This window comes from Zea mays, chromosome 7, assembly GCF_902167145.1.
Source record: "Zea mays cultivar B73 chromosome 7, Zm-B73-REFERENCE-NAM-5.0, whole genome shotgun sequence".
NCBI lineage: Eukaryota > Viridiplantae > Streptophyta > Magnoliopsida > Poales > Poaceae > Zea > Zea mays.
The window spans coordinates 131,675,957-131,689,363 of NC_050102.1; the positions used below are offsets into that span (position 1 = coordinate 131,675,957).

The 13,407-nt window shown below is 44.1% G+C and overlaps 1 protein-coding gene across 1 annotated transcript; it reads right to left on the bottom strand.

Annotated features, from left to right (window-relative positions):
• Nucleotides 1-641: 641 nt before the first annotated feature.
• On the bottom strand, nt 642-5,779 carry LOC100273605 (uncharacterized). Its single transcript, NM_001148021.1, has 9 exons — nt 5,341-5,779; nt 4,652-4,823; nt 4,211-4,364; nt 4,074-4,137; nt 3,783-3,890; nt 3,441-3,566; nt 3,114-3,346; nt 1,030-1,232; nt 642-940 (listed from the first exon to the last, which is right to left on the bottom strand). The coding sequence occupies exons 1-9, from the start codon at nt 5,539-5,541 to the stop codon at nt 906-908; spliced, it is 1,296 nt and encodes a 431-aa protein (NP_001141493.1). The 5' UTR covers nt 5,542-5,779; the 3' UTR covers nt 642-905.
• Nucleotides 5,780-13,407: the final 7,628 nt, after the last annotated feature.

Consider the following 13,407-nt stretch of genomic DNA (forward strand, 5'->3'; position numbering starts at 1 on the left):
TGGCTGGCCGTTTGGCGCAAGCGTCAGCATGGACGCATAGGGATAATAACTTCTTGTTTCAGTTATTTTTATTACACATAGATTGGATGAGATTAAAAAAATAAGAAAAAGTTTGACTTACTAGGGTGGATTGATAGTTACATGATGAGCAGCACACAAGATAGAGATTAGTTGTTTATTATCTTCCATACTATATGTACGCTGGAATGGGTCGTAGGTGCAGAAATTATATTGAACATCACAGTGATTGACAGTGTAGCAACGACGGGCACGGCAATTCAACTGTCATCGATCGACCTTTCAGAGCACCAACACTATCACCAGCGAATCTCCAATAAGAACTAGCATAGAGCCTGTCCTAAGGCTACAATCCCGACTCCCGATCCCGAGAAGGGGTCCACGGCGGCGTGAATGAAGGGAAAGGGGAAAGATGACGGCAAATAATATTTGTCTATTAAATTTGAGTTAGAGTAAAATTTATTTAGTGGATTTAGTGGAGGTTATAAATGAAGAGGTGATTTGGTTGGAAGAGTTTTATAAAATTTAAACTGATGAATTATATATAGTGATATAGATTTTGTTGAGATAAACGTTTTTCTCGGCCGTCGTCGGTGAACTGGAGCCTCAACAAATTACAGGAAGACTAATGATCATTTAGAAGATCTCTATACAAGCAAGAGTCTGTACAGTGAAATGCCTAGATGCGGACACAGCCGTAGTCCTTCGAAAAAATAAGATGGGTTTTCCTATGCTCTACTCAAACTGATGAATAAATCTCCAGGCTGTTTGTCAAGAATATTCCGTCTTACTCAACTGAAACGGTCAATTCTAGCCAATGAATTGTTATGGGCTGACTATTATTTCCAGCTAACAATCAATAAAAGAATCTTTAGTGGTAGGCAGGCCTAGCACATGTGACCAAAGACGTTTGATGAAGATCCTGGAAAGACAAATAGGAACCCAGAAACGAATGAGCAGTCTGAGGGTTAACTAAAGAATGTAGTTCAGGTAAATACTATTTAATGATACCTTTTGGCCGGCGTTTCCCTTCCATTGCTTCTTTCTTTTCATGACAGCTCGGGCACAGGAAAGGACCCTGCCAACCTTGTAGTTTCTCATATTGCAATGGGTTATCATGCACTGAAATTCCCTGTCCAGATTTCAACCGTACCAGACAAACTGCACAACTGGAGGGTGCAAAAGTTTTCTCAAGTGTATATCCGGTAGTTAGCCTGCAGGTAGTGAATGGGTGCTAGAAATCAGAAGCATTATGCAATAATAAAACAAGTAGTAAGAAAAAACCTTGAAGGTAATAACCAGGTATTTGCTAGCTTCTCATGTTCAGTGCAACTTCTAAGGTTGCAAAATATATGGTGACTATCCTGAAACTACTTAACATATTACTTCAAACTCATACAAGAATCAAATTAATCAAAAGGTTGCAGGTTGTTTATGATTCTGTCCATATCAGAAAATAATTGCTGCAATGAACGGAGACCAGTGGAACAAGAAGCATGCAGGCAACATTTTTATTCAACTATTCAACATTTTAGCTTCAGTGCTATATACTGAAACAGTGAAAGCAAAGCTGGAAACATCGAGATTTCAACTTATTTGTTTTTTTTCGTATAAGTGGTAAATAATTTTATGCATTATCTGAGAATTATCATGTGTCGACCAGATCAGGATGGTTTGGGGACAGCGCCAGAAGAAAGAAGAGGATCCAAGGTTGTAGGTGTCAGGAAAGGATTCAGCAGATGAGCAAACAATCCTGACCATATATGGAAACAAAAATGGGGCTGCGCCTGATACCGTCAAGCAGCAGTGCCAACTCATTTTCTGTATCCAATAATTAGGTCATGTTTGTTTTCTTTAGTCTAGGGACTAAAGTTTAGTTAGGGGACTAAAGTTTAGTCCCTAACATGTTTGGTTCTAGGGGCTAAAAATAGTAAGAATATACTAAATAACTCATAAGAAAACTAAAATGGCCTTTAACATTCTCCTGCTATTAGTACAATTGAACTAAATGAGGGGTAAATGTGGAATTAATATGGTTTAGTCTCTTTTAGTATATATGTGAAGGACTAAAGACTAAATCATTTTAGTCCATATTTTAGTCCTAGTGTTTGGCAAAAAAAGGACTAAATGGGACTAAAAAATAGAGACTAATCTTTAGTCCCTCTAACCAAACACCCCCTTACTACTACAAGAAGTCCTACGATCCTTTAGCAGACAGCAAGATCTGACAATCTAATGGAGTACCATAGTAATTGTACCAGCGAGTGTGCATAAGCCAAATATGTCTCTTTCATTGCCATAAACATAAGGACGCAATCATAGTAACCAGATCTACTCGACATTGGTGCGGTGGTACACAAAGGACATCTCCATCACAATTTAGGGCCCGTTTGGTTCCTTTAGTACAGGGACTAAAGTTTAGTTAGGAGACTAAAGGGATGTTTGGTTCTAGGGACTAATTTTTAGTCCCTTAATTTTATTCCATTTTAGTTCCAAAATTACTAAATATAGAAACTAAAACTCTATTTTAGTTTCTATATTTGGCAATTTATAAACTAAAATAGAATAAAATGATGGGAATAAACATTAGTCCTTAGAAACCAAACACTCCTTAAAGTTTAGTCACTACTATGTTTGGTTCTAGGGACTAAAAGTATTCAAAATGCATTAAATGAATCATAAGATGACTAAAATACCCTTAGAATTCTTCCGCTATTAGCGCAATTGAAACAAAGTAGGGACAAAAAATGGAATTTATATGGTTTAGTTCACCTCTTGAGGGACTAGAGACTAAAACAGTTTAGTCCCTGTTTTAGTCCCACCGTTTGACAATTTAGGGACTAAATAGGACAAATAGTGGGACTAATCTTTAGTCCCTGAAACCAACCAAACGGGGTCTTATATGATACTAGCACTCCAGTGATTTCAAGTTGATATTTCTACTTATCCAGCCTTTCAAAAACAAGGATAACTCTACTACGTTTTTACGTAATGTTGTTACTTTTATAGCTACACATATGTGTGTGTGATGAAGTCAAACTATAATACAGGTGAAAAAGGTGAAACATATAATTGTTAAGCTCGTTATATGTCACCTTTTAGAAAGCATCGGAGAGCCATCTTCAAATATTTCTTCCACCACATCCGGTTCAGCATATTCTGATCTATTTGTTTCGGGGGGGACGTCTAGATGTCTTTTGCGAAACACATTATTGAATGTAATCCTGCGGGGTCTCTTACGAGGACTCGGGACTATATTTTCTGGTGGTAGAATGTCGATTACGATGCAAGTAGTATCATCCCTGATTCCACGAGGCCGGGTTGCTTCCTGATGAAAAAAAAAATGAACCAAGTATCACAGATTGTTGAGGTTAATCAACGAAATAATATGAATTTTAAGAAAATGCATGTGAGTTAATTACATTAACAATTCGATTGGCAGCTACATCTGATGAGAACCCACGGGAACAATCAAGAGCCATTTCACAAGTCAAATCATCCCACACACCATCGCTTGCAATGATAATTCTGCCTCCAGCATTAGAAAGCTGAAACAAAGAACAGCATCACAGGGTCATGAACAATAGCGGTCATGATTAAATTAACGAAACTTTAGAACAAAAATTGTTGTTTAATTGACATGATGACACCATCTTGAAGAGGGGACTTAATTAAGTTGGTATCTAACCGTGAATGGACATATGTAATGGCACGTGCAATGTTAGGAACTTAAGTGTAGTGCAGAATTTTTCAGGTGAACAAACCTTCACTTGCTTAACATGAGGAACAGCAATGATGCATTCACCAACATCAAGATCCCCTATGGATCTAGATAGACACAAACCACCTGGCCAACATCTTAGAGGACCAACCTGAAATGTAAAAAGGTAAACCTGTTTACTCCAATGTACGTTATATAATAGAACAAACAAAACAAGGAGACCAAACTATACCAGGAGGTTATACGCCAAACACACACAATGGGAGGTTATACGCCAAACACACACAAAATCCATTCATGAGCGCACAGGGTTAAGGGTGAGACAGACACGAACCTCTGGTCCACCGACAATATCCATTTTCCCAACTTTGCTCCCACATGCTGTCACGCGCTTGACCCTGAAAAACAGGAAGATCATAAACGGCGAACGATTCTTGATAATAAATATGTAATATTAGGAGCAAAACCTACTCATCTGGGTTGGAGTCAAAGCGATGATCAGCTGATAAAAAGTAGATTGAGCCATCGGCAGATTCTAGTATGCAACGTGAATCACCGACAGATGCTACAGTCACAACCCACTCGTCTATTATCACAAATGTCACAGTTGTGCCAGAAGTTTCATCTGAAAAAGTGAAGAAAACGCCCCATAAATATTTGAAACATGAAAAGGCAGTTAACAAAGGAAATTTTGGACCATAAATGAAGTTCTCATATGTTCTAATCCCACAGGAAAAGAGAAACTATCAAATTAATAGTACACTTGTGCACTGCATTGGATTTAAGAAGAAAGAAAGAAAATGTGTGTGTGCCTAAGCAATATATGCCTGTTTAAGGACTACGTGATTCTATGAAACGTGACATCAGTATTGTCAAATATACTAAGCTGGACAATAACAGGGACTTACTTACCCACTGCCTGAAAATCTTTATCAGTCTTGACGAACGCTGCAACAAGCGCACGTGGGAGCACGGCAAGCCACTCCTCCCTGCAGAAACATGTAGGAATGGCACGCAAGACGTTTTTCAACAGATTCTCCCTTGCGTATATGGCAGCTCCTGATCCGTTGTGCCCATCAAAAATCTAGCAATCAACAAAGCACAATGGCAGCCGTAAGATGGCTATCAGAAAGAAAAAAAGAATCAGTCGTCAACGGTGTACCATGTTCAATTCAATCTACCGCCAAAACACAGCATGATATGAAATCTGATGTGCTTTTTTTCATAACACCACATAGTTAAGATAAGATGCTTAGGATCAAAGGTACAAGATGTTTTCTCGGTCGTCATGCTTCCACTCCCACCATGCATGCACTGGCCTATGCGCAAACGAAGAAACGCAACAGCTATTTGTCTTCTCTTCAGAAAATTGAGAGAGAGAGAGAGAGAGAGAGAGAGAGAGAGAGAGAGAGAGAGAGAGAGAGAGAGAGATGAGATAACTCTGGCAACCGGAAAAGGCGAAAAGCAAGCGCGTGGTGGCAGCCACGTAAAAGGATGAAAGTCCCGCATGTCCATGATCCCAGACACAACTCCAGTAGGCGAACGCGATGTCTACTTCCTAGAATCTGCTGGACAGAGGGCAATGTGGGTTACCGACTTACCGCGAAGACGGAGAAGGAGGTGGACGGGTCGCCGGGGATGCGCTGGCCTGCGTCGGCGCGGAGCAGCGTGAAGTCCTCGCCCTTGCGGCTGAGGTTGGCCTCGCCGCACAGCACGTCCGGCCGCTCCATCCGCTCCTTGGTGACCTCCCGCCGCAGCAGCACTCCCAAAGGCACCGTCCCCGGCGACAACGCCATCGCCATCGGTCGCGGACGGGTTCCTTCCTCTAAAAACCCTCGGCCCTCCTCAGTCAGATGTGACCAGGGAGGAGGACTCCTTCTGCTTTTTGAGACGGCTAGCGACTCGCCGCGGCGTACGCAAGCAAACCCTGAAGAATAGAATCACGCAGCGAGAAAAAAGTTCGCGGGTTGTTATGGCGGTTCGTGCGTGAGCACAACCCAAACCAGCTTGATCGGGAGGAGAGACGAGGTCAGGGTGTTTTTGTGGACTTTGGTTGGAGGGCAAAAAAAAAAGGAGAGATCGATCGGTTCCGATTTTATCGGCACGGCCACGCAATGCAGTTCAGATTCGAACGGCTCGTTTGCGTGCTCGCTTCAGCCTTCAGAACAATTCAGACTCCGTTTTCTCTCGCGCGCTCGGTGCGTCCGCCCCCTCCCCCTACACCGTCAACTCGCGCCGGGTAAATTTCCAATGGAACCCGATGCTCCTCGGATGAGCTGGGCTGGGGCTGTTGTTGGCTGCGTCTGAGAACCCGAGAAGGCCGGCTTTGTTCATGGTTGCGATGTGAGGGCGGCTGTACGGCCAGGTCGTGTTTGACGGGGTCAGTCAGGCGTACGCGGGCGTAGCAGGTGGTCTTGCGCCCGATGCGGAGCAGCACGTTCCAAACGCGACCAATTCGAACATTTGATCCCAGGTGGGTATATGCTGGTGTGCATTCAGGCGTTAAAAATGCAATAGGTCCCCCCGTCTCCGTGCTGAGAAAGTCCATGAACGGCGGCCATGCCCATTGCCGTCCAGCGCGCCAGCCGCCGGATCTGCCGCCAGCCCGCGACCCGCGTCGTGTACCGTGTACGTTGGTCGTGTTTTCTTTTTTTTAAAAAAAAATTGAGTAAGACGTCCATGATTTGGCTAACGACACGACTTCTAGTCCAATTTCGTAACGCTCGATGTTGCATGATAGGCATTTTTTTTTTTGCCAAACCAATCGTGGATGAGCTTCCGGATTGTAAGGTTGTTGACCGATTGATGATGAGCAAGAGTAAAAGCCTGATTAGGCAAAGCCTGCGGAGGTTCATTACGTTGAAGTACATGGGTTACTTTTGCCGTACATCAAACTGCAATAGGACCACAAGTTATGTGGAATCCAATCATCAAATGCTCTACTTTCTATAAGGTAGTATTCTAAAATAACCGTAGGTCTTGATTTTTAGATAAGATGAAACAACTAATAAATAACTAAACAGCACGGCTAATGGGCTAGATAGTTAGAATCCATAGTTCATTATCTTATTATCTTCTCTACCCATGATTTTTCCACTAATGGCGCCAAATCAAAAGGTACTCATATCTTTTTGTTTGTATTAGCTAGTATATTAACTAACACCTCATTGCTAACTAAATTTTCGCTGGCTAATACTTTCAACACAGCCTTAAGAAACTCCTAAAGTCTCAACATCACTCACACAGTAGTAAATATTTTCTTCTCCGCCTTCCTTGTTTGCACTAAGGTGATCAAGTAAATTAAATACCCTTCTTGTTTGGTCCGCATGATGAGCGTACATAGGTCCTCATGAAGTCACGGTGAGCAATTGAGCATACACAGGTTTGCATGTGGATAAATAACTTTTTGCCCGGCTTTGTATAAGTTTGAGTATGTTACTAAAAAAATATGACAATAGTATCACCAACATCCGAGAAAAGGTCGTTATACCTCTGAACGCTGAGACACATTCCAAAGATCTTGATAAAAGAAATTACTAGAGCTCTAGCTATTGTTGCACTCATTAACCCTAGCTAAGGTAGAGACTCATCGTGTGCCAGGGAACTAGATCTAAAAATCCCCTATCCTCTAAGGTTGTCCTAGCTATCACTGTCCATGGGGACGACCGAAACCTAGGGGCACCAGGGCTCTAGACACTCTAGTCTATGGGGCGCTCTCAAACTTAGAGTTCTCTCGATCACCTAGGGCCACCCTGTGGGCCCCTAGATCTTTGAGCCCTCCGTCCTATGATTTTTTACTGATGGTCGAGACTCGAGGGCCTCGAGATCTAGGACCCTTCATGAGTAAAATAGGGCCTCTGATTTGGCTAGGTATGAGAGCACCTACTGACCCAAGAATATGGCTGCGAGGGTGTGCCACTATGTACGATCTCATGACTAGGAAAAGATAAGAGCTATTGAGCTCTGTCAGATAGGGCCCACCATCGACCAACTTGTAACTCTCACCTCCCTTTGGCATAAAAGAGAGAGGAGTAGAGCAGTCTAGATGATATTAAATCCAACAAACTTATAAAGGCCATACATGTAGGTGAAATAGATATTGGTATTCTAGAAGTCTCAATAGAACCAAATGGAAAGATAGAGAGCTAGGAGATTATGGTGCTCAGTTGAAATCTAAGCTTGTAATGTTCTTCACTTTTGTGTTCATCAATTCATCATATGCAAGAAGACGTAGGGTATTATGTGTAGCATAGTTCGAACCTCTATAAAATGCCCATGAGCCGGTAGCCAGGTTGCACCTAAGATTAGCATACATCAAAGACTCTACCACTCGCTGTATTTGTAGACTTTTTTCTCTCTTTGGCTACGTACAGTACCTCGATGTCGTACCACGGTGACATTTGGTGTGCCAGGTAGGGGATCACTTCATTCTTTAGTTCAATGTGCTTTGATATGTTGTGGATCCATGGAGTTGCCAACACATCCGGTCAATATAGGCGTCGTCTCCAACCTTGCTCCATCAATTTTGATCATGAGCCTTAACACAAACGACATCATAACTATAGATGGCCAACCGGGCCGCACGACACGACACTGGCACTAGCACGACCAGGCACGGCACGACAGGGCACGACACGGCTAGGCATGGTAAAAGATCCGTGTCGTGCCTGTTAGTGCCACCATGCTGGGACATCGGCCCAGGCACGACACTATCAGTGCCCAGGCATGTCGTGTCGTGCCACCAGGCACGGCGGCACGTCAGTGCTAGTGCCAGCACGGGCACTATGTATAAAATACATTCTTTAGCAATCAAACAGATATAAGATGATTTTATTATGACTTTCTAGCATCAAACAACATAAAAATTCAAACTGCTATGTTTATGAAAACAATTTTATTATGAGCTGTAGTGCAATGGCTGCCTCGTTAAAAACATGTCTAGGTAAAACTCACCCTTGTGAGAAACCCTAGACAGAAAAAAAGAGTACAACCCAGCTCATTAAAAAGTTCATTGTCCTTACAACAAAGTCCAGGTGCATAATATTACAGTCCCATTACACAAATGGTCACAAAGAGAGTAAGAGACTAATCAAGATAAAGATTTTCAAATGTTTCTTCAAGCTCTTTGTCATCCACCATGTGTTGCATCCTTGCTTCAGCATCCTCCCAATCTTTAATGCATGTCAACATCTCAACCACATCAGACTTCAACCTCCTCCTCCGCTCGTCGATGATCCTGTCAGTTAAACTAAAAGTGGATTCTGAAGAGATGGTAGACACAGGAACAATTAAAATATCTTTAGCCATAATTGACAGTACTGGATAAGTGAGTTTGTGCTGATGCCACTAGTGCAAGATGTTGAAATCATCAGTTAACTGGTTAACAGTGTCACAATCTAAGTAAGAAATGAGTTCAGAAGCATTAGAAGCTGAAGAGTTTGCACCATGTAGCAGAGCAGTTGCAGAGGTATCTCTAGAAATGTTTAGAGTAGAAGCAAAAGAATGCATACCAATAGAAGTACCCACATCATCAGCATCATCATAAATTTCATCCCAAGCAGACCGTTTCTTACCAGACAAGTTAGGAGGGACAACCCTGTTCAATCTAACAGATCCATATTTCTATTCATATTTATTATAAACATCAGTAAGCTTAGCTCTAGTGGTAACCTGATAAGCAGCATAATCTGTACTTGTCAGGTTCATTAATCTTCTAAGCACACTAATAAAACCTTTCATTTTAGCTCTAGGGTCCAAGATGAATGCAAAAGAGTAAAGTAAAGGGATGTTCCTCCAATATTTATTATATTTATCTATCATATGTTGAATGACACCTCTGATGTGAGTGTCATTAGCATATTTCTTTAGATGTATAGCAATCTTAACAAGAAAATGAAGCATAAGTGGAGATGTAGGATAATAAACACCAGACAATGCAACTGTAGAATCATAAAATAGCTCAAGAAATTTAAGTACTTTATCTCCAATAACCCAATGGTCATCACTTAAAATAAATTGATCACCTTCAGCCCTAGGATAGTTTGCATGAATGAAAGTAGTGAAAGGTATCCTGTGAGGAAACAAATGCTTAAGCATCAGATATGTAGAGTTCCACCTAACCTCCATGTCCAACTGGAATTTTTTAGGCCTAATATTAGTAGCAATGCAATAACTTTTATATGCAGCAATTCTCTGATTAGAGGAGTTTAAAAAGATATTGCAGTTCTAAATGTTTCAGTCAAATTCTTAAGAGCATCTAGGGCCTCTTTAACTATCAAATTGATTATATGACATGCACAACGCTGATGCAAGAACATTTCAGATTCTGCCCCATTATCAATACCCAGATATGGTGACATTATAGGTCTAAGCAACCTCATGGCAACAGCATTAGATGATGTATTGTCTAGGGTAAAAGCAAACACCTTATTAGTCAAGCCATAATCAGCAAGCACACCAGCAACACGATCAGCAATGTTTTGTCCATTGTGTGACACATCAATAAGCACTAAATCAAGCACCCTTTTCTCTAGTTGCCAATCAGGGTTTATGTAATGGGCAACAACACTAAGGTAGTCCTCTTTGGCATTACCAGACCAAATGTCAGAGGTCAAACACACACAATTAGCATCAGAAGAAGTAAGAGTCTCAACAAGCTTAGCCTTTTTGTCAGTGAAGTATTTAACCATGTCTCTGGTGGTGGTTTGCCTAGAGACAGGCACAAATTTAGGATTATGAGCAGTTCTAATATAGTGTTCAAATGCAGAATTTTCACCCAAACTAATAGGAATTTCTAGCCTAGCAATCAATCGAACCAATTCATTACGTGCAACCATAGGACAGTACTCCCAGTTACGCATACTACCATCAGGATTAAAAGATATCTGAGACCGAGACATGCGGGTTTTTTCATGCCTTCTGGGACATCTATCTCTATGTCGGGTGAGGTGGCCAGTGCCACCACTAGAGAGAGCAGAATATTGCTTAGAGCAATGTATGCACTTAGCTGCAAACCTTACCTTCTTACAGTTCACGATTTTGAAAAGTTTCTCGAAATCTAACCAGACTGCAGAAGTAGAAGGACGACAACGCTTGGCACTGTGTTTGTCCCCTTCACCTTCCTGACCACCGACTTGTTGTTCATCATCGACATGGACGGGATGCTCACTGCTGAAAGGGAAATAGGCTTACACCTTTTCCTAAATGATTTTGGTGGTTGAATTGCCCAACACAAATAATTGGACTAACTAGTTTGCTCTAGATTATAAGTTCTAACAAGTGCCAAAGGTTCACAAAAAACCAATACAAAGTTCAAATAAAGGGTTCAAAAAGAAAGGAGCAAAGCAACCGAAGGCAGCCCTGGTCTGGCACACCGGACAGTGTCCGATGCACCAGGGAACCCAACTCTAAACTTGCCACCTTCGGGAATTCTGGGAGCCACTCCGCTATAATTCACCGGACTATCCGGTGCACCACCGGACTGTCCGATGTGCCAGCGGAGCAATGACTCCCTGCGCCAACGGTCGTCTGCAAAGGAACAGTGAAACGCTACAGTGCGCGACTGCGCGCGCAGAAGGCGCACCGGACAGTGAACAGGACCTGTCCGGTGCACCACCAGACTGTCCGGTGGCCCACCTATCAGAAGCTCCAATGGTCGGAACCCAACGGCCTGGTGACGTGGCTGGCGCACCGGACAGTGTCCGGTGCGCCATGCAACAGAAGCCCTCACCAACGGTCATTTTGGTGGTTGGGGCTATAAATACCCCAACCACCCACACTTCATGGCATCCAAGTTTTCAACCATCAAACCTCATACAAGAGCTCTAGACTTCATTCCAAGACACAAACAAAGAGATCAAATCCTCTCCCCAGTCCGGAATCACTCCAAACAAATTAGTGACTAGAGAGAGAGACTTTTGTGTTCTTTTGAGCTCTTGCGCTTGGATCGTTTTTCTTCTTCCTTCTATTCTTGTTTCTAACTCAATTGTAATCAAGGCAAGAGACACCAATTGTGTGGTGGTCCTTGTGGGGACTTAGAGTCCTGTTTGATTGAGAAGAGAAACTCACTCGGTCTAAGTGACCGTTTGAGAGAGGGAAAGGGTTGAAAGAGACTCGGTCTTTGTGACCACCTCAACGGGGAGTAGGTTTGCAAGAACCGAACCTCGGTAAAACAAATCACCGTGTCATTCGCTCTTATTCGCTTGTGATTTGTTTTTTCCCTCTCTTTCGGACTCGTTTCTATTTCTAACGCTAACCCCGGCTTGTAGTTGTGCTTAAACTTTATAAATTTTAGATTTGCCTATTCACCCCCCCTCTAGGCGACTTTCAACTTCTATGGCCAAAGAGCGCTGCAGCATCCTCCCGGAGGTCATCGTCATCTCCGGCCAACCCGCACAACCGTCGCTCCTCGTTGCAGTCGATCTCAACAATTTCATCGTCGGAGACGGCCATCGACCCACCTCGGAGTCCCGGTTCCTCAACGAAGTAAAGTTAGGGTTACCTAATAAGCCGGAGCACCAGGATCTCCGTAGTCGATGACGACCGGTCCGGCCAACCGGTTCCTCCATGGATTTGAATCCGGAGCACCGTAGCAACCGAGCTGTGTGCCAGTGTCGGACAGTACCAGAGGGGGAGAAGAAGATAGGAGAGAGGAGAGGGAGACTGGAGCTGTGTGCCAGTGTCGGACAGTACCGGAGGGGGAGAAGAAGATAGGAGAGGGATACCGAAGCTAGGAGAGAGGAGAGGGAGACCGGAGCGGTGTGCCAGTGCCGGACAGTACCGGAGGGGGAGAAGAAGATAGGAGAGAAGAGAGGGAGATCGGACAGTACCAGTGCCAGTGCCGGACGATGATGCGCGTATAAACCCTAATAAGCCAGAGCACCGGGATCTCCGCACATCACACCGGAGGGGGAGAAGAAGACAGGAGAGAGGAGACAGATGAGGGAGAACGAAGCTAGGGTTATGGATCTGAGTTACCCGGTTCACAAATGCGCAGATCCGTTGCGGTGCTTGAGGATGGAGCGGGGGAGAGGATCTCCGACGAGCGACGATCGATCCGAGCGGAGGCGGAGAGCCGGAGACCGGAGACGGAGAGGCGGAGATGGAGACCGCAGACCGGAGCGTTGAGCGGAGGCAGAGGGAACGAGGGAGAGGAGAGTTTGCCGCCCAATCGCCCGCAGCTGAGAGCAGAGAGCCTAAGAGCGAGTGAGGCAGTGAGCGAGTTAGGGTTTGACGCAAGCGCAGCGCCGCAGCCGCTCGCCCGCTTGGTTTACACGCGCAGTGGCTGGCTGGGCTGGGCCATGCGCGCTGGCGCCTGAGCCGTGCCTAGGTCGTGCCAGCCCATTTAGCCGTGCCGTGCCTGGGCCGACACTACGGGCCGAGTTGGTGGCCCAGGCACGACACTGTGTACAGGCCGTGCCCGGCACTGGCACTAAAAGGAACGTGTCGTGCCATGCCTGGGCCGTGCTTTTTAGTGTCGTGCCCGGGCCGGCCCACCGTGTTAGTGCCATTTGGCCATCTATAATCATAACCCATCTTACTCTTGTCCTTCACTGTCTCTCGAAGGAGGACATGCCCTAGTTGGTCACGTGGTATTGTTCCCATAGACCCCATATCGTTCTACACTCCTTTTGGAGTATGCCATGCCACGAGGGCATCACACTACATGC